We start from the raw sequence: 23,698 nt of genomic DNA, 5'->3' as shown, positions 1-23,698 counted from the left end.
TCACAGTACATACCGTACATACATTACTATGTTACAAAATTTAAATATTCATAATTATCTTAAAAGTAGAATATGATAGGGTTGAATTGTAACCATATTTTCGGGTTGACCCAACAAAAAAAAATGTCAACCAACCAACTATAATTTTTAGTTTTTTTTCTTTTTTTTAATTCAACCCACCAAAAAAAATCTAACACCTAGCTTTTATGGTATGTATATGTATATATATATTATTAAAAGATAATAATACAAGCCAAGTCAACCGGTAAGCAGACGTCAGCAAAAGTGAAATAGTTTAATTAATTGTAATCTCAAGTCTGTAATTATTATAATTTTTCTGAAAATAATTTATTTACCATTGCTAGAAGCTGAAAAAAATATTTGGTTCAAAATTAATTAAAACTTTAGATTTAAAAGTATATTGAACTAAAAACGTGGGCAGTCCCACGAGTAAGATTTGGACAGCACCTTTGAGCATTTATAAATTGGTCCATTTATTCTCAAAAAAAAAAAAAAAAAAAAAATATGGGTCCACTCTCCAAAAATAAAAAGATATTTTATTATTTGTTCCAACATTATTTTAGATTTTAGTTTTTTTTATATTTTCAATAAAAATAATTTTCATAAAAATTACATTCTTTCCTAATAAAATTAACCATAAACTAACAAATTAAAATATTTTAACCGTTAATAATTAAATAAAGTTAAAATTGTAAAAAAATGGAAAGTTTAACATTTGAGTTAAAAAAATATGTTAGATAAATTAATTAACTTCTATCCTTCTAATTTTTTTTATATAAATTTTAGAATAAATACATATTTATATTATATATCTTTTTATTATTTTACTAAAATGAATAATATTTACTAATAATAACTAATTTTAATTTTTTTAAAAATATAAAAGTTTAATTTTGATATTTAAAAATGGAATAAATTTAAAGAAGAGGGACCAATGCAATCTCTAAATAAATAAAATATGAAACAAAATCACGTGGTATAGGACCACAGCCTTTTACAAGTGCAAACCCCCCACCCTTTAGTATCCGACAAAAGCATTCCTAGTACAATTTTTTTTAAATATATTTTTTTATTATTTTAACATAATATAATATAATATAATAAGAAGTTAGTATTACTTTTTTTTTTTTCCTAGTATATTTTTTAGGTAAAACTATACATTTAATATCTTATCTTATTTTATATATATTTTATTTATAAATTATAAGAAAATTATATTTTAATAAATGTTTAATAAGTTTTTTTTTTAATTTTTTATTTTGTGTCTAATAGAAAAATATATATTTAATTTTTAATTTTATACTTAATAAATCATTAACCTATTTAATATTTTTTAAATAATTAACCCACTTATTATATAAATTTTTGAAAGTGTAGAGTATATCCAATCATTAATTTAAAATTGTTTTAAATCTATTAAAAATTTAATAAATACAAAATAAAAAATTTTAAGGTATATTAAATTAAAAAGGTAAATATAAAATTAAGTTTGTAATATATCATCCTCAATTTCTCATTTATTTATTATTATTTTTTTTAAATCTTATTTGTTTTAGAAATGTAAAGTAAAGCAATGTGGTTAGGTTGGTAGATTCATGTGGGTGTCTCTCAATGTCACTCACAGTGAATAACTAATAAGAGAATATTTCTCCTATCCTATTATCCTATGATTCTTGATAAGGTAATTCTCCCCTTTTTCATTCTTCCTCCTTAGATACGAAATTCTGAATGTCGACTAAATCATCACCCTCTCCAAAATTTATATCAAAAAAATAGTATAAATATATAATAGTCTAAGTCCAATATTATTCTCTTTCGGCTTTTCTTTCTAGACTTCCCCTCAAGGTTTTACGTTTTACAATGCTTGAGTTAGGGAAAGGTTTCCACACTCTTGTAAGAGATGTTTGTTCCCCTCTACAACCTATGTGAGATCACACGATCCACATTCTTGGAAGGCCAACGTCCTCGTTGGCACACTGTTTATAGATATTGTCTTCTCTAGAGTTTTCCTTCGAAGCTTATTCTCAAGGTTTTAAAGCGAGGGAGAAGTTTTAACAACCTTATAAAGAATGTTTCGTTTCCCTCTCCAATTTTGTAAGGTTTTAACAATTTTATAAACTTCTCCTTGTTGGCACACTGTTTGTAAATATTGTCCTCTTTGGAGTTTTCCTTCGAAGCTTCTTCTCAAGGTTTTAAAGTGAGGGAGAGGTTTTAACAACCTTAAAAGGAACATTTCATTCCCCTCTCCAACCTTATAAGCTTCTCCTCGTTGGCACATTGTTTGTAGATATTGTCCTCTTTGGAGTTTTCTTCGAAGCTTCTCCTCAATGTTTTAAAGTGAGGGAGAGGTTTTAACAACCTTAAAAGGAATATTTTGTTCCCCTCTCCAACCTTATAAGCTTCTCCTCATTGGCACACTATCTGTAGATATTGAAGTTTTCGTTCCCCTCTCCAACCAATGTAGGATCTTAAAATTTTTTAAAAATATTCAATCTTTCGATTTTAAATATTGCCGTTTTGTCTGAAGCTCATAGTCAAACCAACATCAAGACGTGATCAAGCTTTCCCACGAACAATGGATCGTTCCCCTCTACAATTGATGTGAGATCTCACAAAATATTCAAATGGTAGTTCATAGATTAACTCAAAATATAATTCAACTAGTTAAAATTCATATTATATACCATAGATTAACTACGATCGTTTTGTACTACGATATTATTCTTATTAAAAACATAATAATTATGATATTATCAAAATAGATATACATAAATTTCTTACTTCAATTCCTCCGTACTTGAATATGTGCTATTAATTACAAAGAAAAAAAATAATATTAATTTGATAGAACTTCAGAATTATGAACAACATAACATAACAAATCATAGAGAAGCAAAAAAGAAAGATGCAGTCAAGAAAGGAAGGAGAAGTGATGGAAAATGTAACAAAACAGCAACCAATTCAATGGAAGAACACAAATCTTTAACCCAAAAAAATGGAAATATAGTGAAATATAGGTTTCAAAATTGGCTGTGACATAATTTCTATATTTATATAGGGTTGATATGGGGGCCATTACAACCTAATCTCTGTTGGAACCATTGGAGTTGTTAATGGCTCTGTTTTGTCCTCTTACCAGCGCAGAATTTTCAAATGATTTCCATGTCCCAACGTTTATATTCCTCAATTTGAAGAGTGCTATTCTTCCTATTCACCTATCAACCTGCAAAATTGTTCTATTGCTCAAGTAGTTAGCTGTACCTCTTCTTCCTAGACTTTGTAGGCTGAACTTCTTGTCTAATTTATAAAGTAATCTTCCTTTTCTTCTCTTTCTCACACCTTCAGAAATCACAGCTAAATAAATCTCTAATCTTGCTCTACAGATTCCTGCTATGGTCAGTGGACAAGACAGCTGAAAATAAAAGGTGGTGTATTGAAGATTACAGACCTTGTAATCGGTTTCTGAAGATTCAGCAGCCAAGTAAACGCACTGCAATGAGGAGGAAATCCTGTTGCTTCGCCTTTTCGACGAGATATATCTGCAAGTTCCATCTTCACTTTCAGTGCAGCTGCTGACATTTTTGGTGTGTAACTACAGTTAGCTCAGATGATGATCTAAGTTACCTGCCACAAACGCCTCATTTGGTTGCCCAGGTAATGCTCCTGATCAGCCTGCTACCGCTATTTTGTCAAGAATCCTGCTGTCAGAATACCACATTTTAGATTACGTATTTTATTTAATAGACTCAATACAAGAACAAGCTGACAACTTCAACTTGCAAGGATTCCAAATTGAATACACCCAAATGAGAAATTGAAAAGCTAATCTCGTTGAAATCTGTCAATTGATGAACAGTTTAGATCGCATGAAATCAAATAGATAAGATTCATCGACAGAAATATCATCTACAAACAAGAAATGAGGAGTAAGACTCAAGAATCGGGGAATGAGAAAAGGATTAAAATTTGTATGAAATTATTAATTACGGACAGTAAACATCCATGATAGACTTGGATTCCTTTGAAATTCAGCATCTCTCAATTAATTCAACTTATGTTTACTGAGCCATTTAAAAAGTGAAGCATGGTCATGTAATGCAACTACAAAAGGGAGGGTAAAGAAACCAAGTCAACCACGAATGAGAAAAAGAAAAACAACGAAACCTGTTTCGTGTGCTGCCTTTGTTCTTCTTCCTCCATTTTTTCTGGCTGATGCTCCTGTTGTTTAAATGATTGCTGATCTGTCTGGGAGACTTCTTGTGGCTGTAGGCCAAGTAAATGCTGCTGTTGCTGAGTTTGTTGCAATTGCTGCTGCATGTGATACTGCTGTTGTAATTGCACATGGTAAGGATATTGTTGTTGAGACTGAAAATAATGCTGTTGCATTTGCAGTTGCTGCTGGTTATACTGTTGTTGAAAATTCTGCGACTGTTGAAGTTGTTGAAAATTCTGTGACTGTTGAAGTTGCTGCTGCTGCAAAAAATACTGCTGCTGCTGCTGCTGCTGCTGGTAGTAATAATAATGCCACATCTGTTCATAGGTATGTGGGGCCTGACCACTTTGCATGTAACCATATTGCTCCTCGTTTGGTGTAATATATTGAGACTTCTCTTGAAAACCTTGAGAAGGAAGTTGAGACTGAATAGTGGGGAAGTTCTGCTGCTGAGCAGATTGAATCTGATTGTATTCTTGGCTGCTTCGTTCAACTCGTGGTTCCTGTGAAGCAATAGATTCAGAGGTAAAATCTTGACTATCTGGTGTTTGACCAGATCTCATTCCTTGGTAGTCTCGAGGAGAATCTTGCCATGTTCGATGAGGTCTTCTCCGTGAATGTGACTGAAATTGATGTTGGGAGTCATGATGTAAGTTACCAGAAGAATGTTTATGGTGCCAGTTCCTATTTCCAGTTGCACCCGCATGAAACTGTGAAGGCGCTTGGGTGTGTATAGGTTTATCGTGGCTTGGAGATGATGATGGACTAGCCACTTCCTTAGATATCTGGATGGAACCAGAAGATCTGACACCTTGTGGGTTGTGTATTAAAGCCCCTTCATCTGTATTGCAGACACTTTCACTAGACATACTGTTCTCAAAGGGAGCTTCCCCTTCGTGAGACGCTTTGGGGAGTACATCTATTTTGTCATTGTTCTTGGGGCTTAGAGAAAGACTCCCAATTGAAAGATTTTTCAAATTCTGTCCCAAAGCATTGCCATACTCATCTTCTTTTGAGTTGTCCATAGGCATTGGTGTTAATTCAACCTGATTTCCACCCTCTCCATAATGCTCAGAAACTTTTGGAGAATCCTGCTGCACTCTTGCCTCTGCATCAATTTCAGCTTCTCCAGAATGAATATGATCAATGGCAGATTTTTTCATATCATTATTGCGATTTCCCAGTAAACAGGAAACTGGTTCATTCCCATTGGAAGATTGGTCATTCTGGAAGTTTTGGTTTCCTTGCAGAGATTGTTTGTTCTCTTCTAGAGGAAGCTGAGTTGATAGATCAAGCTGACCGTCTTTGATTGGCTGGTTGGTTACAGTAGAATCTAATGTTTGTTTTCCTCCTTTGGTCATTTTTAACGCTTCTGTCCATGTGGGGTCTTCATATGGCATTGCTCTAATAGACTGTGGAAACAATTTAATATGTCGATTCCACACCCTCATTACATCATGAATGGTTCCACACAGGTCAATAGCCTGCTGCCAAAGAGAAGCGATCCGTGTTAGATTAGAACGAACCTGATTGTGTTCTAAAGATAAAAAATCAGTGCCTATCATGCATTTTTAAAAGAACTATAGACGTTCTAATGATAGGGTTAGGAATTTAGATTTAGAACACTTGAGAGAATATAGACTTCAAAGACTTCATTGAACAGAACTTGAGAGTAATCAATTCAGATGGAGTTATTATTTTTGCCACCCTATATATTTTGGAAACCTCCCAAAGTAGGCTATAAGCTATTGAACCGAACATGGTGGGGCTTTTTATGGTAAAGACCGAAGGATTCTGATCTCTAAGAAGTGGAAGGTTTCAACATTTCTCTTGGTCCAGATGTCAAAGTAAGGAAGCTCAATACTTGTGGTCCCTTTCTCATGCAATTCATTTTTCAAACAAATCATAGAGCCATATAAGTTAGTGTAACAGCCTAGCCTAGCCGATATTGTCCTTTTTGGGCTTTCCCTTTTGGGCTCTCAAGAGATGTTTCACACTCTTATAAAGAATATTTCGTTTACTCTCCAACTGATGTGGGATCTTCTTCCTTATCTAGTTTGACGAGCTTAGACTCCAAACAAAATAAAAAAATTTCTTTGGACCTTGGTTCTTCAAAAGCTCCATAGTTGCGATTGAATCCAAGAGAGGAACCCAAATACGAGTCTATTCCCTTGGTAGTTTTAATGGAGAGATTTTGAGGAATCTTGGGATTTGGTAGATCTTTTAGCTCTTTCTAGCGTAGCTACCCAAAATTTTGTTCTGCATGACTTTCTCAATAAAATGTTCATCAAGGGGAAAAAAACGGCTTGGCATTTGTAATAATACATCCAAAGGAAAGATTTCTCAGGACACAAAAAGGTAAAAAAAGAGATGATCAAACACTTGGTAGTCTAGTTTCCCTCCCCAGGTCAACTGATAGATAAGCAGTACATAGCGAATCACATTAAAAACCAATTTTTAAGTAAAAAAAATGTTTTTAATAGAAGACTTTTGTTAAGACTTATTAAATTCGACTGTCCCTTTCCTAGGCCTTTAACCGAGGTGTGATGTAGATCCTTTTGTGTAGTTGCTTTTGGGCCCTTCTCTATTCTGGCCCTTGTTAACCCAATTGTGTTCTCATTAACAAAAATGCACACATAAATATCTTGAAGGAACTTGACCTTTAAATAAAGAGTTGAAATATCCTCTCTGTCTTGCTCACTCCAACCTCGAGATACGTCTGGCTTGAGAGATATTGCATTAGCGACGATGGGATCAACTAAATTTATAAGGTTTGGCGCTCCTTGCACCATTACGAAGTTTATAAGTTCCTGTAGAAGGGGCAGGAGCCAAATAAGATTCTGCATAAAACTGTGAAGCAGCAACTGGACTCCATTCTTTTACTATTATAAGACTAAATCCATAAGTAGAAATACCTCAAGAAGTAATTTACAGAGAGGTACATTTCTGATCCCATCTATTAAGACTTCAATGGCTGCATCTGCACGTCCTGTAATCTGCAAATCAAAATTGGTAACTCAAGTTCTAACGACCATATCAAGAGAATTGCTTGACCATAATAGAACAAATATAAAGAAGAAAACAGATGAAAAGAGAAAAAAAAAAAGAGAAGAAATTCCAGAGGATCAAAGACATAATAACAGACTTGAAGTCAGTTCAACCATATTACCAGCAGAAATCATCAATTTTTGTTAATTTCATGAACCTCATACCATGTGTTTAAGCCGAGAAAAATGAATATACAGGGATGGTAGAACATCCAATTTGTTCTTCATCAAAACCATTTCCAGTGCTTCTCTGTAAACATTAAGAGCTGCCGTAGATTTCCCCTGGATCACAACAATAGATCCATAAGCCAATATTCAATCAAACCAAATGAGTGCATGGAGCTGAATTATATTCAACTACTAATCTGTTTCTCATACCATTCGTTTCTCCATATTAGCCTTCAATATAATATTCTCCACAAAGTTAGAATCTAAATCTCCATCAAGCGGAAGAAAAGCAGCACGTGCACCAGATAAATCTCTTATTTGTTCCTTAAACCTTGAATTGAAAAGATGGATAACAGGAACTCTCTGCAACCAACACATAAGAATGGCCATAAACATCTCCAGTCACTTATAAAGAAACTCCGTCAACTCTTAATATAAAAGCGAGCAACCAAAAAGTTATAATATTCATTATAGCCAGACATAAAGAAAATTATACTCTAATCAAAGACTTCCAAGAGCTTTTGCCAAATTTAAGAGGGAGGTCATTTAAAAAGTAATGGATTCTATTTCTACCCATGTTGAAAAAATAACTCTACTCCTAGCCTTTCAAATTTCACAAAAAACCATTAAAGACTATGCCACCCAAAAAGTAAAAGCTGTTTTTTTAATGGATAGGGGGATTATATAAGTTGGAGTAGGAACTTGTCAACAAAAGGAGGCATGCTCAATTAACAATCTTCCAAGTTTTCTCAAGCTTGCAAAAGAACAATGCAAGAATAGGCAATGAAAAGGTAAAGGCTTTCCTCATACAAACTAACATGATATTTATTGTAATAATAAATTATTTGCATGAATATGGAATAGGATACATGTTCCCACTGTAAATAGGTATACCTTAAGAAAAGTTTTTGTTGCACGCTCTAGAGCAAACATTGCTAATTCTCTTCCACCCTTTATTTCCATAAATTCCACATAGCGCATCCAAAACTCAGGATAACTAGCACAGGGAATTAAGCATCTCTCGTAGAGTTTAACCGCCTAATAGATAAGGGTTCTTCAGATTAAATGGAATAACCACAAGGAGAATGATGGTTTAAGCATCAGAACAATTCAGAAACATACCCAGTCAAAATCTCCATACATCTCCACAAAATCCAGATAAGAATGCCAATTCTTCAGTTGATCAGCATTAAGTTGTTTTACATGAAAGTATGTCCTCCTGATTTTATGCTCAAAGTGAATAATTTTTTCCTCCAGTTGCCATGCTTCGTCATAGAGTTTTTCCCCAGCATGCACATACTTCTGTAATGCACTATACCTTGCTGTCCCAGTCGACAGATCGAGAAGGTCTTTAATGACAGAGGATAGCTCGTTGTCTGTACAACAGATGGGGGCTTCGCCATTAGGCAAAGCTTCTAATTCTGTGGCCATTGAAGGATTGCACCCGGTATCAGATTGGATATTCTCTCTCAGAGAATCGGTCAATTTTCTAAAGCTGACAGATGCAATGCTGTCCATTAGCTATATTACCAAGTAAATGTACATTTGAGCATAATGCCAACAATATAGAAGGGAGACTGGTTTGCAGAAAAGCAGCTCTTTTTCATGGCTTCCAAGAATATTCTATGATCAACTAAAACATCGCAGGGAACCAATAAGTAATAGGAGAAAAACAAACCTGCTGTGGTAATATGACAACTTTTTGGTTGGAAATCTCAGAGTTTGAATGTATATCAGAGCTAAAGAATCCCACTGCTGTTGAGATAGCTCAAACTCAATGTACTTGTCCCACAAGCTATAGCTTAAATAGTCCTTTCCGACAAAGGATATTGCCCTCTTAAACAATCTGATGGATATGGAATAATACCATTGAGTTTATTTTGCTCTTTTGATTAAATCGAACAAAATAGACGAAGGAAATTTTGAAAAGGAAATGAACATGCGTAGTAAAGGGAATAGAGGAAAATAATCAAAAGCTTAGTCGGAATGTTAAAATGTGCCAAAAAGAGGAAATTATTGGCATACAGTTTTCATTTGCAGCAATAAGCGTCTTGATCAAAGCACAAAAATGATTTTCTTATACTCTCAGCAGCACATGCAATAATAATGTACGTTACCTTTTCGGTCCACAGTTTGAAAACTCATAGCTGAGTACACGGGATAATTGAATGCAAAAAAAAAAAAAAATAAAAATAAAGAAGAAGAAGAAGGAGAATATTCAATTGGAAAGCTATTTTTAGTAGTTTTTGCGAGAGGTATTCCTCTTCCCCCTGCCCCCAGTTTGTTCACTTTTTGGAATTAATAATATACTTCACAGGCTTCTTAAAAATATATATATCATTTCTTTTCCTCCACTCCATAGCACAAGAAAATCAACTGAATGAGAACAAAAGCCAATACTCAATAGAAAATAGTCAATCAAATTCTAGGTTTTCATGAAATAATCAGTCCTCAAAGGGCATTCCAATTCGTGCACACCTCTAAATCTCTATACTGTACTACTTGTTAATTCTTGGCTCATAGAAAATACCTGCGAACATCAGCTGGATCTTCAAAAACTGATATGCTGAAACTACAGTAGTCAACCCAAATACCGACAGAGTAAGTTGCTGATTGAACTGCTTGTTCAAAGACATCAATAACCTTATCCACAGAGCACAACCTTGTTTTATGAGCTGCATACTTTCTCCAGTATCCATGGCACAGAGGAAACTCGGACAAGAATGAATCATACACCAATGAAATCTCCTCAATGACATCCTGCATTTGTTGGAAAAAAAATCATCTGGTCTCAGAAATCCAACAAACCCTAGTTCTTTAAAAATTATAGTTCAGGATAGCAGAAAATGAGTCTCAAAAGCTTGTTTCATGACTGTCAATCAATAAATAAATATTTTCTAACAGAAAAAATTGTATCCTGTGTACCAGTGATTCAAAGTTCAGGATGAAAAAAATAAATAATAAAATGGCTTGAGCATATTGATACTCTCTGAATAATACAAATAGAAGCAGGGAAAATTTGGCTTGTAAAAGAGACATTCGTCCCATAAGGTGCCGTGTTATAGCAAGCACAATCAAATTTGAGGTTTATAATTTCCTGATAGATTTGGTTTGTAAAAAGCAGTTCAAGGGGTCGCGAAGTCCTTTTACAGAAAAACTTACCGCGTGCTTCATCTCAGTCTCTGAAATAAGTGAAGTCCATTCATCAAAATTCAATCCACATTTGGGAACACCTTCGTGAAGTTTGGACTCATCTAAACCAACTGCAAGAAGGAAACATAACCATTACCACGCTACTCCACTCAGCAAGTCATTTGAAAGGAGATTTTGCTCAGACCCAAGGGTCGAGTTTCCTGATATTGTTGTAAAACTAATAACAACGACAATAAAAGCACCCATAACACCAAAAATCCTAAGTTTCTCTGGCGAAAAGAACAGAAACAAAACTAAGAGCTGAAATCAAACTTCAGAATAAGTTCTCGTTATGTTTAGATACAGTAAAAAACACACATTACAAATGCAGGGGGCAATATATACATCTCAGAAATCAAACCCGCCAAAAAAAACAGAAAAAGATGAAACCCCATGACTCATCTGCTCTAAAACCAATGAACCTTTTGGAGTTCTAGCATAAGTCATTGCTGTTATCTGCACTGAGATACAATCTCAAGGTCATTCGCCTTCTTAATTTAAGTAAAGGAGAGAACGTTTTTTGTATAACTATTTCAACAATAGAATATAGCGGCATGGGATCGAGCAAACGGTAACTTGAATAGGAAAATTGGAGGAAAAAAACAGCTGGAAGAACAGAAATCGCAAACCTGCGGACTTTGATTCTGCTGGTTGAGCCTTTGTGCTTGAATTATTGAGAAGTTGAAGATCATTCGCCATGGCAATAGCTCTGGTTTGGCATAGAACTGGACTCGACAGAGAAAATACCAGACGAAAGAAAGGGTAATTGTAAAAAGATAATAATAATTAGTAACAAAATTCTGTAATTTGTTTAAAAATATTAATAATACCTTTAAATTTAAGAAAAAAATAAAGACATTATTACTCTATTAACAAGTTTTATTTATACTTTTAACTTTTTTATAATATATATATATATAAAGATTTTGTTTGTAATGGTAAGAGAGAAGATATATTGAATGTTGTGATATAAATAAATTATTTTAAATAATTATATTATATTATTATATTGTTTAATTTTATAGTCTATTGTGTCAAAATTGCACTCTTACTACTGAGTGAGTCAGCTAACTTGAAATCGTGTCACCTCCGAACAAACGGTATATACCCGAGCTTCTAGCTTCAAAAAGAATATTTTAGAAAATGGGAGCCGATAGAGATTTTAAAAAACAAGATCGAGAAAAATGAAGAAAAAGTGTTATAGGCTATGAGTAGAGAACGCACAACAACTTAGATAGCATATAATTTCAAATAAAAATAATTGACAGCTAGGTGTATCCCCTGTAAAAATATTTAGATCTATTTGATGTAGATGTAAATATAAATGTATCTAAAAAGTCATATAATTTGAAAAAAAAAAAAACTATATATCATGAAAGTCGTAAAAAAAATATAGTAAGGTAATATAACACGAGAAGTTTGACATGCAACGGACATGATATGATATCCTAGATAAGACAAGCTTGATATCAAGGACGTCCTTCTTAAACCAGTTTTGCTATACGACGCTTAAGACACTCTTATCGATATTTATCATGAAGATTTGAGCAATTGGTTTTAACTGGGTTAATTTTATGGTTGTAACTTCAATTTCAGAGGAGAATATGGCATTTCGGAGCACATTTTCGGCACTTCTTGCCCGACCGTTCTTCTACATCCGTGGTATAATCTTCCGTCTCCTGATTTACCTCACTGGATCATCTAATGAATTTATTTGTAGGTTATCATTCAGTTTATCTCGAAGGAATTAGTTCATAGCTTACCTAGAAACTTTTTAGTTTGATCATCGTTTTATTCAATTATCTGAAAGAATTCCAGATTGAACAATCCATTGAATGAATAGAAAAATCATATGAAGTCGGATGCTGGATTCTTTCGGATGTAGGTCAACTGGAAATACCATTCATATCATTACTTTTGGTGATTGCATTGGATTGTATCTCGACAATTGTGATTGACTAACTTGCCTTCTAGCGTGAACTTTTTGTTGTATAATTTGTGAATTACACAACGAGCAATCTTAAACTCGACAAAGTTGCCTATCATAGATAAAATTGAATCAATTCATATGTAAGCCAAAGCCTGTAAACAACTTAAAAGCTTCGAAATGGAATTAACGTATCTATATCCTGTTAGTGGCTAAGAGCTCCCAAAATGGAATTGACATATCTATATCATTTTATTGCTAACAATGTCAAATATTGTATGGCTAGCATATCACCCATGTATTTCTTTAATCTACTGATGCATGTTACTATGAACTTCTTAGTTTTCTAATGCATAACTTGGTGTATAACAGCAATAACTTGCTTTAATCGTAGTGATGTCTAACAACGCACAAATGTGCAGAAAATAAGCGATTGCCATCTCTCTGTGGAGAGAAGAAACGAGATTTCTTATGTTTACAGATGATTTTCCAAGAGCGAACACAAAAGGTGAGTCATGGTCAAGAGTAGCACTGATCGTTTTGATATTGAAATGACTGAGCTGGGCATGCCTGATGGTCTTGCACCATAAATTGATAGATCTATGGGTTTTGCATAGTGACAGTTACCATAACCTGCAATATAATATGGAAAATGCAATTGTTAACTAAAAAAATTTGCTAGTTAAGTAGACTAAGTAGAAACTCCTGTAATCAATAGACCTGTTTTAGCTAAAATTGTGTACCACAAGGGACAACAGGGGTTAACTATGAGTCAGAGAGGTGAAAAGGCCATACTTGGGTTTGTACTAACAAGTTGTGCTGTTCCACCAAAATCACAGCTAGTAGCCACTGGATTCCTTTGGTAATAGTCATCGAAGGCATAAGAAGCATGGTCCTTCACTGTGTCAGCTCATAGGAGCTACCACCCGGCTGAATCGCCGAACAGTCTGTACTGCCATAGCCACAGGCATAGTCAAGAGCCACCTGCAGAGCTGTTGGAGAAGCTGCAGAGCTTGCAATACACCATGAACCTCCACCAGATCTCCCTGGCCCTGTTGTGGGTTTCAGATTGGGTTCTACTGAGTTTGGTACAGACTGTCCTGGCGTTGTTGTTGGATTAACAATGGTAGAGTCAACCAACTGAGTGAAATGTAGAGGAGAGAAGATTGTTCTGTCTTCTTCATTCTTCAAAGGTATGTTTTCTTGATGTTCTTCTTGTATACGTGATTTCCATGCTAAACTTGAACCTGACGAGATCAAAACTGCATCAAATTTTCACCTTCTTTATGTCAAATTTGCTGCAATCACTGAATTATGACTAAATTACTTTTCTGGATAGCATGTAGTGGATTTGAATTGCATCAAAAATTCAATATGCAGTAGAATTGACAATGACAACACAAGTTATTTTGTTAGGACTTAGTGCAGTTTTGAATGTTATCCTTTGTTTCCCATTAAAAAAAATATCATTCTGTTTGCAGACATTGTCATATCTACATCAAAACTTATTCTCTTACTTTCACTTTCAAACTTAGGTAACAATGAGCATAGAAATAGCTACAAAGAATGGTAAAAACATCATTACCTGAGAAGAACAAGAAGGTATAGATAGCAAATAGTGCCAAATTTCTCAGAATGTTGATACCCATCACTTTAAGTTGCTGCTGAACTGTGTATTATCTCTGGTTTCTTCTTGGATTCATAAAACCTAGGAATCAAAGCTTTCTTGGATCACCAAGAACAGAAAGAACATAAGAAAACTTGAGAAAGCAGGCAATGGAGCAGTTGGATACCACAAGCAAGAGAAAGAGCTAAAAAAGAGTACACTAAGAAAGAAAGAAAGAAAGACAAAATCACAGCATATGGAGCTGGCTTTATGTTTGATGTTCTTGGTGCATCTTAAGAACATTGTCTGTTTACCTTTGCTGAGTCATCGATTCAAGAATGGGAACTTCAAATATTCAAATGGGAATAAAACGAATATGGAGGAGGCACATGCGAAAGTAGGCTAATTTACATATAGATTATTATTATTATTAAGCTTCTTATGGAAATATTGTATATATGTGTTGAGCAATATATATTTTGGATATGGTTTCATGAAAAACTTTTTTTTTTTTTTTTTTTTATAAATGAATGCTATAAAAATTAGATTCCCTACTCAGTGGACTACGGTAATAAATTGCCATTACCGGCAAAATTTGGTCTTTTTTTATTTCTCCTCATAATTTATAAACAAAATATGTCCACTTAAAAGTTTTTTTTTTTTTTTTTCTAATTTGCAAAAAAATGACTTTTTAGAATTCTGTTGGATAATTATACCTTTTATGGTTTAAGTTTTTTACAAATTAAAAATTAAAAATGGTCATTCATATTTATTTTTTAACTTTACAAATGAAATTTTAAAAATGCCCATTATAATCTTTTAAAAGTTTCAATAATAAAAGTCTAAAAATTACAACAGAACATTATTTTTTTTAGAAACGGTTAGTATTTATTTCAAAAATATCCTTAGTGTTTAAAAAATGCTCTTGCCATGATACCCCTCAACTTTTTTATTTAAAAAGTTAAAAAAAATACTCATGGACTATATTAAAAAAAATATCAACTAAAATTTTAAAATAGCATTAACATGTTTTATGTTTATAAAAAAAAAAAAAAAAATTAAAAATTATTACCGTTAATATGTGGACGAAAATCGCTACCCATATCCAATTGATTAACTCCAAATTTTAAAATAGCATTAACATGTTTTATGTTTATAAAAAAAAAAAAAATTAAAAATTATTACCGTTAATATGTGGACGAAAATCGCTACCCATATCCAATTGATTAACTCCAAATTTTTTAATGTTACTTTCTATATTTTGAAAAGTGGTACGAAGTGTTTTTTAAAAAATTCTAAAAGTGTTTTTGAAAATCAAAAAAATAATAATAAGGATAAAACTTTTGAATACTTATGTGTTTTTGAAATACTTTTGAAAGTTAAAAGAGTATTTTTTAAAACAAAGTTGGGTTATACTGTGAACTCCTTGAATTGCTTGGGTCAATCTAACCAACTCCCCAATTTAATCTAACTCCTGTATACTCGAGAGTACATTAGAGCAAGAGTGAAATATTTATATTGTAGCAATAATCATTGGATAATATAAGGTTTAGTATGTGAGTCAAATTATTAAAAGTATTACCATATGAAAAGCTACACAATTAAAAAAAAATGTAACAAAAGTTTTATATTTGTGTAATTTTTTCGAAACTTTATTAAAGTTAATCATACATGTTTTTTTTTTTTTAATTTTAACTTGAAATTTAGCACGTGACAATTGTTATATGTCAAAAATGAATTGAAAGAAGTATGCCGGACAGCGACGATTGAAGCCTTGCCGCTCACCAGCTCTTGCTTTACCTCCAATACTTACTGCTTTAGCTCGCCGGATCGCCTTTCTTTGCCGGTGAGATCAAAATTTTCTTAATTTTGTCGATTTTTCTGCATCGAGATCCGTATAACAGGCACTTTAGTGAGAATTATTTGTTTGCTGGTTGAACATTGAATTATCCGAGTTGCCGAAATGGAGTAACGGGGGGATTTTGCTTAAAAAACTTCTTAGTTCGGTTGTCTTGACGTTTGATTCTGCTGAATGTATGCCTATATCAAATTTTTGGTCAGATATTGGTGATTTGAGTTGAACTGAACAATGTTAATGATTATTCCTGGGAATTTTAGTGAATTTAAAACTTCACACGAAAGATGAGCCTATAAAAGAAATACTAGTTTTTGTCGTTCTCGGAGGAGTATTCAATTTAGTATTAGTTCGTGAATTTGAACTCTATGTTAGTGATTATTCATGGCAATTTTAGTGAATTTAAACTCCATGTTTAGATAATTTTAGTGAATTTAGCTATTTAGCAGTAGTTCATCCGCTTCACATTGGTTAGGGGACCATAAATATTATTTAAACATGGAGGACTGCGCAGACGTGCTTGTGAAAATCTCATAGGTGAGATAGGTCATGTCCCCCCTACATATGAAAGCGTGCCGATAAAGAACAACATGCATCTAGCTAAAAATTTCCAATATCAATGTCATCTTTTGCCAAAAGCAGAATGTTCCATGCTATGGATAAGTTATTTTGCTTTGTATTTTTTCTTCCACGACTATGGGAAAATCATTTTACTATTTTAAGTGGTTGTTAGCTTAGCAGATGATCAGTTTCGTGCAATGTTGATGGTTCCTTTATTTGTCGCCATCAGCATTATCCAAAGTATTTTACTTTTCTTTATGACATTTAAGAATTGGTAGCATTTTGAAATAGAAGAAAGGGAAGACGAAATTCTAAGCAGTGGAAAGGAGTGCTCCTTCCAAATTTGATTTTATAATATATGACTATCTTGTATTTAAACTTACCATAATCTATTGTTACATTTGTCCCATTTTTATTGCTACGATTACTTACCATACGGTTTTTATCATGCATCATCTCACTCCTCCTGTCAATTTTGCGCACATTATGTAGTTCCCACTCAATGTAGTTATTCCAAAAGAAAAGAAGAATTTGCACGTAGGAACTTCCATGGGCATATTGGTTCCCTTTTCTTTTTTTTTTTTTTTTTTTTTTTTTTTTTTTTTTTTTTTTTTTTTTTTTTTTTTTTTTTTTTTTTTTTTTTTTTTTTTTTTTTTTTTTTTTTTTTTTTTTTTTTTTTTTTTTTTTGTTGTGGGCATTTCTAGAATGAGAATATTCTTGTTTTGCTGCTGATATGTCATTTCCCCTATCTGCTTATCAGGATATAAATTTAAGGAAATGGATGTCCACCATAGCTCTCCTAGAATTAGTGTGGAGAAACCAGAAGCCCACAAACCCTTTAACAAGGATACCGCACTTGGAGGTGATCTTTGGACAGATGGACTTATTTGTGCTTTTGAATATATTGGGAGACCAAAGAAATCAATTGATTCAAAATCCAGATCCAAGATGACAGATAGGCAACGAATTAATACTGAGTTTCCAACCACGCTGGTGCCTACAACTGAACCGAATAATGGAAATGCCAATACATGCGAGAGGAAAAGATTCTTCGAACCGACATGTCCGGAGGATCTGGAGAGCCAATGTAGCCAGTTTTGTGAAAGAGAAAGAGTTGAAAGAAATAGCTGGTTACCTATAGGATGGGATAGAATATCAGAGCTGGTTCAAACAATACAAGTAGATGCTGAATGGGCCTCAATGTCATGTGATTTTATGGATGAAGAAGATGACCTTACAGTTGCAGATCTTGTAGCACCTTATTGGAAGCGTCCAGCTGGACCTATATGGTGGTGCCATGTCTCTGCAAGCCACCCTTCTGTTGAGGCGTGGCTCAGAACTGCTCACTGGTTGCATCCTGCCATTAGTTTGGCTTTAAGAGATGAAAGTAGACTGATAAGTGACCGCATGAAGCATCTTTTCTACGAGGTGGAATTCTCCCTAGTTTTCGAGCTATTTGAGTGCTAATAATACATACATATATATACATACATATATACATATATATATATATGTATGTATGTATGTATATAGTAATAAGAAGCATTTCTTACTAACAGAGAATTAGTTACAAGAAAAAATTTCATTCTCAATATTTAGTAACATGAAATACATGATAAGTGTGCTGCTGCTTAGAAAACTATCATAGTGGTTCAAGTTTTTTTTCGAGGGGAACAATTTGGTGTTACGTTGCATATTAATATATTACCTTGTGAAGTGTCATCTTTTACACATGATATAGCCGTGTCAGTCTGGTGCAATGTTCTCTTGGTTTATAGTTTATACATTTTCCATTTGTTGAATGTGGTTGGACTAACATTATCTCTAACATGAGCCCCCATATCATTTAAAAGACAAATCAACGCAGACATGGGCTTTAGGTCTTGTCTTGGAACTGTTTTAAAGAAATTTTCAATTTTTTTAAACAAAGGTTCAAAGAAAATATGTTCCGATGGCTGTTTTCTTAAAATTGGTTTTCATACTTTATTTAGTCTGTTTTCATGGGTGACCTGGTTGAGAACAAATAAAGTTATTCTTTCTTTCTAAATCATGGTTTGCAAATAACAAATATAACATAGCATTTATATTTGTTGGTCAGCTAATCACGGTTTTGATATTAAAAATATATGGTTGTTTGGAAATAATTTGCCAATAAGTCCCTAGTCTTTTTACAATTTCAGGATATAAAACCGAGATCTCTAGGTATACTGTATAAGTTCTCTGGAAAATCTAAAAGTTTAAGCCTGGGTATGTGGAGCTATTCTATAAGGATTGCTCAACTTGTGAAAATCAATTTGTTTGAAATATCTCTATTAAAATCATTCATTCTCAGTTGCGAATAAAAGCGCATGCTCATACACACATTCTTTTGGCCAAAATGATATCTCTTGTATCACCAGACCAAAGCCTTCATTCTTAAACCCAAAATTATTTGTTTGCTTGTTTATTATGTTCGTTGAAGTTATTAGTCAACTCAAATGTTTTAAGTTGCTATAGTTATCTTAATAAATCTGTGAATAACTAAACTAGCACCTAGCTGACCGTCGTGCCTGAATAGACAAGAATACTGTCCCGCAACAACTAATCATTTCTATTAATGATGGTTTCAGATTTTCATGAATATGCGCTTTTTGAACTACTAACCATTTGTTTGTATGGTTGTATGTTTTTACTTCCATACAGGTTCCAGTAAGGGTAGCTGGAGGACTGCTATTTGAACTCTTAGGACAATCTGCTGGTGATCCATTCAGTAACGAGGATGACATTCCCATTGTACTTCGGTCATGGCAAGCTCAGAACTTCCTGATAACGTCATTGCATGTTAAAGGACCGATATCAAACATAAACGTTTTAGGCATCACAGAAGTTCAGGTTATTTTCCATAAAAGAGATAATTCATTTTGCCTCTGTGCTGGAAAAGCTGGACAATTTCATAATTATTATTTCTGATTTCTTGTTCTTGTTAGGAGCTTCTGATAGTAGGAGATTATAATGCACCAAGAACAGTGCATGAAGTTATAGCACATCTAGCTTGCCGTCTTACAAGATGGGATGACAGGTAATAACTTCGTTTTAAAAAGTTAAACTGCAGTTGCATAGTTGACCCGTCAATAATTATTATAGATTCATGGACAAAATTAATATTCCTTATTTCTTACCATGAGTTGTCTCGTCTCCATCTTATTGAGCCCCAAGTGCATAAATGATAAAGCTATTATTGCTGTGAGTAGTAATAGTTTAATCTGTATGGTTGACAAAAGATATGCCCTCTCCTTTATATTGTCAGCTCATCTTAAAGCTTCTTCATGGTATTATCTTTCAAATAGTTTGTGGTTTTTTTTATAGGATATTAGCTTGAATTGGAATACTTTCATTTTTCCTTTGGAGTTTCTATCTTTTGAGCATTAGACTCTTTTTATTCCTTTAGTGAAAAGTGTTGTTTCTTGTAATTAAAAAAAAAAAAAAAAAAGAATTCGAAACATATTGGCATCTTTCTGAAGTTGAGTCTTATTTCTGTTGTCAAATATTCTACTATACAATGCCTGACATTTAAATTCAATTCTCTCTTTTCTTACAGGTTATTTCGAAAGTCCATATTTGGAGCAGCAGATGAGATTGAATTGAAATTTATGGACAGGTTCTTATCTTGTATGTCATCTATTAAAGTGATATCATATTGGTTTATCTTTTGATCCGCATGTTTCTCATGAAGACTCCTTGATTTTTGCCCCTAATAAATATAGGAGAAACCATGAAGATATGCATCTTTTCAGTATAATCTTGAATCAAGAAATCAGAAAATTATCAAGACAGGTATGCTTTCTCATCACTACACTCGATGGCTGTTGAAAATTTTCTTTGATGTCTGCTTTTCTAAATAGTGTTCCCATTGACTCAATCGTTGGTTGGGATATAACCGGTGGTTGCTTGGTATAAGAAAAGTAGTGTTTTTGGATTTTGTTATTTCAGTTCTTTTTTCTTTTCCAAATTGTGCTTTGGTCAGGAGAGAAACCAGATAATGATTATGTTAGTTCAAAAGAGTCCGAAGCATTTACTTACTGTTCTAAAAATGTTTATTCTATTGAATTTTATTTATTTAGTTATATATTTCATCTTCCTCTCGTTTGTTTGGTAAACGTTTATTTCTTGGATATCATTTTGCCCCTTCGAGCGTATCTCTTCCTCCTAATCATTTGATCCTTTTCACTTTGAAAGTAGCTTTGTTTCCTATGATAAAATATGTCTGTAAGCGTATAGCCGTCAATCGATATCCCTCACCACATGCCAATACCACTTTCTGTCGTTTGATTAATAAAAGGACGCAGGTGTGATCTTGTGCCCTGTACATCTCTGTAGTCTTTTGAAACAAAGATTGGCAATTTCAGGTTATCAGAGTAAAATGGTCGCTGCATGCGAGGGAGGAGATTGTATATGAGCTTCTTCAACATTTACGAGGGAATATGACAAAAACCTTATTGGAGCGCATAAGTAAGAGTACTAGACAAATGATTGAAGAACAAGAAGCAGCTCGTGATCGTTTATTCACCATTCAAGATGTCATGCAGAGTAACGTTCGTGCATGGTTACAGGTAATTGATTCTATGATAATCTATGATCATCTGGTATTTAATCTGTTCATGATTTTATATATATTTTTTTTAATATAACGGACCCTAAGAATGCACTAAATTTGTTATTGACGGACTAAATTGATGAAAATGAATTTTAAAATTAGTATTTTATGTGAGAACATCCTTTCAACGTCTTCTTTTTCATTTCAAACTTATGAACAAATGACGTGAGATTTTTTATGGAACTTTTTGTACTTTTAAAGCATATTTTCACCCTCCATCCCTCCCTCTCCAAATCCATAAACAAATATGCAAAATCTCATGCTGAGGGGTCTTCAGATTCACAATCCCCAAATACAAATCTTGAAGTTATTGATCTTACAAGTTCTAGTTCTATAGTTATTTTATCTTTATGGTTTTTGAAGGATGGTTCGACTGATTTGCTTTTTTTCGTTTTCCCTTCTTACTTTAATCCTAATTAATTTGAATTTGTGGCTGGAATTTTGTTGATGCTGAGTTGCCGCTCTCAAAATCAGATGTGGGTTTAAATATGACGTATGAAGGGAGAATTAGGAAAAATAATGGTTAGCCTTGTTAATTCTATGGTTAATCCCTTTTAGTTTTCTACGATTTTAATTGTCCTTTTCATTTTTTGTTTCGCGGAATTTAGTTTGCTATTAATTTTAGAGTCCCTTTTATGTATTCTTTACACCTTTCATTTTCTTATAAAGATTGCCGAGTTGATTATTGAGGATTTCTCCTTTAAGTTACTTAGGCCACACCAATAACCATTTTGGTACGTACTTTTGTCACTTGTTCTATAAAGCTTCCTTATAAATCTTAATATTAGTCTTTACTATGAGTTTGTTGTCATTATTATTATTTTTTAAATCCTCTAAAAATTTGAAACCAAATTCTGAATGAAAATCATAATTATTATTTGACCAAGATTGATAGGAAAAGAAATTGACTGCAGAACATAGGTTTCGGAGTTATAAATCCAAGATTCATTTTTCAGATACTGTTTTCAAATTTTCTTTTGAAGCGCGCCTGCAATTTCTTAAATTATAAGAAATACAGTCTTATTTTCTGTTGTATGCCTGTTTTCAATTAGATTTACTCTTTCCTTTGTGATTACTCTTATGGATTTCTGATTGGTTTCACTTTCTTTCACACGACAATTATTCAGGATAAAAGCCTCCGAATAACTCATAACTTGGCTGTTATTGGTGGCTGTGGCCTTGTTCTTTCCATTATAACTGGGCTGTTCGGAATCAACGTAGATGGGATCCCCGGAGCACGAGATACACCATATGCATTTGGAATATTTTCAGCTATCCTATTCTTCTTAGGGATTGTACTGATAGGAGGAGGCCTGGTTTACCTCGGCTTGAAGAAGCCCATGGAAGAAGGTAAGGTTCAGGTCAGGAAGCTGGAACTGCAGGAGTTGGTTAAAATGTTTCAACACGAGGCAGAAACTCATGCTCAGGTATGAACGAACATCTTTTACTCGTAATAATATGCGTCCTACCGCAAGAGATTTTTTCATAGCTGACGATGATTATGTGCTTGTCGAATGAAGATGGCGACTCCGTAAATGGTAGAGATGGAGCTCAACTCGACTCGATGACAGTGGTTGATTGTCGAACAACTGCAACTTTTTGGCTACTAGAGATGCATACTCAAGGGCGCCATTGTTTGCTTCTTTATGGGCTATAAAGAAGAGAGTACAGCATATGAAAGGTATTGTTCAGTTAAAAGCATAAACATATTATTGGAAAGATGTCATTGTATATATGTATAATAAGCAGAAATTCTGTAGTACATGTAAACATAAATAATAACATATAATCTCTCCCTTAAAAAAGTATGGCACAGTTTCTATATTGACTTGGGAATCAATTTAATGAGACATCAATCATTTTGGAACAGCAAACGGACAACATTCATCTGGTTGCAAATGGGGAGTTGCCGAGAGCCTTCAATTTTGAGTTTTCAACTAAACGCTTAAGCCTTGTAAAGCACAAGTATATAGTACAGATGTGGCCGTTTTTAAGCTTTCTCCTTTTAGCCTTTCTTTTTTTGGGCTTTCCTTGTCAAGCTTCCACTCAAATTTTTTAAAATGCATATGCAAAAGAGAGGTTTACACACTTATGAAGAATGTTTGATTCCTCTAGACAAAAAAAATACGAAATAATTCAAGCTATGTTTAGTCAAAAGCCATTCAAGCACAAACCCCAAGTTCTATTTGAGAAATCTGGGAAGGCCATGTTTAAAAACCTGCTCCATCCTCATTCAGCCAATGACCACATATAAAACAAGACTGTTTCAGAAAATCTGGCAACTCCACATATAATAACATTTAACACCAATCCCGCAATGTACCACATCTGCTCAAATCCATACAAACTGAGCCCACCATTGTTAACTCAACATTAGTCATCTTTTACCAAAACAGCAGGCCAACTCACCCTGTTTTTTTTTCTCTTTTTTTTTTTTTTTTTTTTTTTTTTTTTTTTTTTTTTTTTTTTTTTTTT

General features: G+C 33.5%; 4 protein-coding genes across 12 annotated transcripts in view; 1 reads left to right on the top strand and 3 right to left on the bottom strand.

Moving 5' to 3' along the window:
* Nucleotides 1–3,000: 3,000 nt before the first annotated feature.
* Nucleotides 3,001–11,410, bottom strand: LOC111495535. Of its 8 annotated transcripts, none has more exons than XR_002720314.1 (13): nt 11,271–11,410; nt 10,612–10,712; nt 9,980–10,209; nt 9,128–9,295; nt 8,572–8,944; nt 8,344–8,487; nt 7,660–7,812; nt 7,447–7,563; nt 7,150–7,230; nt 6,895–7,044; nt 4,186–5,718; nt 3,470–3,722; nt 3,001–3,360 (listed from the first exon to the last, which is right to left on the bottom strand). XR_002720314.1 is itself a non-coding variant. In XM_023145612.1 (12 exons), exons 1-12 carry the CDS (start codon nt 11,338–11,340, stop codon nt 3,711–3,713), a joined length of 3,132 nt encoding a protein of 1,043 aa, XP_023001380.1. In that variant the 5' UTR covers nt 11,341–11,410; the 3' UTR covers nt 3,001–3,710. The 8 variants fall into 8 exon arrangements, 2 of the variants coding, with proteins under 2 accessions (XP_023001380.1, XP_023001381.1); XR_002720317.1 differs by having other exon boundaries at nt 3,001–3,244; XR_002720316.1 differs by having other exon boundaries at nt 3,001–3,573; nt 3,646–3,722.
* Nucleotides 11,411–13,465: 2,055 nt separating this feature from the next.
* Nucleotides 13,466–14,283, bottom strand: LOC111495609 (glucan endo-1,3-beta-glucosidase 12-like). Its single transcript, XM_023145718.1, has 2 exons — nt 14,154–14,283; nt 13,466–13,815 (listed from the first exon to the last, which is right to left on the bottom strand). Exons 1-2 carry the CDS (start codon nt 14,215–14,217, stop codon nt 13,466–13,468), a joined length of 414 nt encoding a protein of 137 aa, XP_023001486.1. The 5' UTR covers nt 14,218–14,283.
* A 1,648-nt stretch (nt 14,284–15,931) lies between these two features.
* Nucleotides 15,932–23,047, top strand: LOC111495554 (zinc transport protein ZntB-like). 2 transcript variants are annotated; one of them, XM_023145643.1, is made up of 9 exons: nt 15,932–16,021; nt 17,357–18,018; nt 19,273–19,461; nt 19,557–19,648; nt 20,168–20,227; nt 20,334–20,403; nt 20,976–21,179; nt 22,351–22,650; nt 22,744–23,047. In XM_023145643.1, the coding sequence occupies exons 2-9, from the start codon at nt 17,368–17,370 to the stop codon at nt 22,756–22,758; spliced, it is 1,581 nt and encodes a 526-aa protein (XP_023001411.1). In that variant the 5' UTR covers nt 15,932–16,021; nt 17,357–17,367; the 3' UTR covers nt 22,759–23,047. The 2 variants fall into 2 exon arrangements, with proteins under 2 accessions (XP_023001411.1, XP_023001412.1); XM_023145644.1 differs by lacking the exons at nt 22,351–22,650; nt 22,744–23,047 and adding an exon at nt 21,893–21,958.
* Nucleotides 23,048–23,432: 385 nt separating this feature from the next.
* The window catches only part of LOC111495600 (coatomer subunit zeta-1-like), a 3,686-nt gene continuing 3,420 nt past the window's right edge, over nt 23,433–23,698 (bottom strand). Inside the window, exon 6 of the mRNA XM_023145706.1 lies at nt 23,433–23,668. The gene's annotated coding sequence lies outside the window, so the exon portion shown is untranslated. The remainder of the gene's footprint in view (nt 23,669–23,698) is intronic.

The sequence above is a fragment of the Cucurbita maxima genome, unplaced genomic scaffold, assembly GCF_002738345.1.
Source record: "Cucurbita maxima cultivar Rimu unplaced genomic scaffold, Cmax_1.0 Cma_Scf00021, whole genome shotgun sequence".
Classification (NCBI taxonomy): Eukaryota; Viridiplantae; Streptophyta; class Magnoliopsida; order Cucurbitales; family Cucurbitaceae; genus Cucurbita; species Cucurbita maxima.
This window is presented reverse-complemented; position numbering and strand designations above follow the sequence as displayed.

Coding starts and splice junctions, on each gene's coding strand:
- LOC111495535 (XM_023145612.1), bottom strand. CDS start 11,340: ATGGCGAATGATCTTCAACTTCTCAATAATTCAAGCACAAAGGCTCAA. Junction 10,210..10,611: donor AGACTGAGATGAAGCACGCG/GTAAGTTTTTCT, acceptor CAACAAATGCAG/GATGTCATTGAGGAGATTTC. Junction 9,296..9,979: donor GATCCAGCTGATGTTCGCAG/GTATTTTCTATG, acceptor CATATCCATCAG/ATTGTTTAAGAGGGCAATAT.
- LOC111495609 (XM_023145718.1), bottom strand. CDS start 14,217: ATGGGTATCAACATTCTGAGAAATTTGGCACTATTTGCTATCTATACC. Junction 13,816..14,153: donor TACCTTCTTGTTCTTCTCAG/GTAATGATGTTT, acceptor TGATCTCGTCAG/GTTCAAGTTTAGCATGGAAA.
- LOC111495554 (XM_023145643.1), top strand. CDS start 17,368: ATGGATGTCCACCATAGCTCTCCTAGAATTAGTGTGGAGAAACCAGAA. Junction 20,404..20,975: donor TCAGAAAATTATCAAGACAG/GTATGCTTTCTC, acceptor TGGCAATTTCAG/GTTATCAGAGTAAAATGGTC. Junction 21,180..22,350: donor ACGTTCGTGCATGGTTACAG/GTAATTGATTCT, acceptor ACAATTATTCAG/GATAAAAGCCTCCGAATAAC.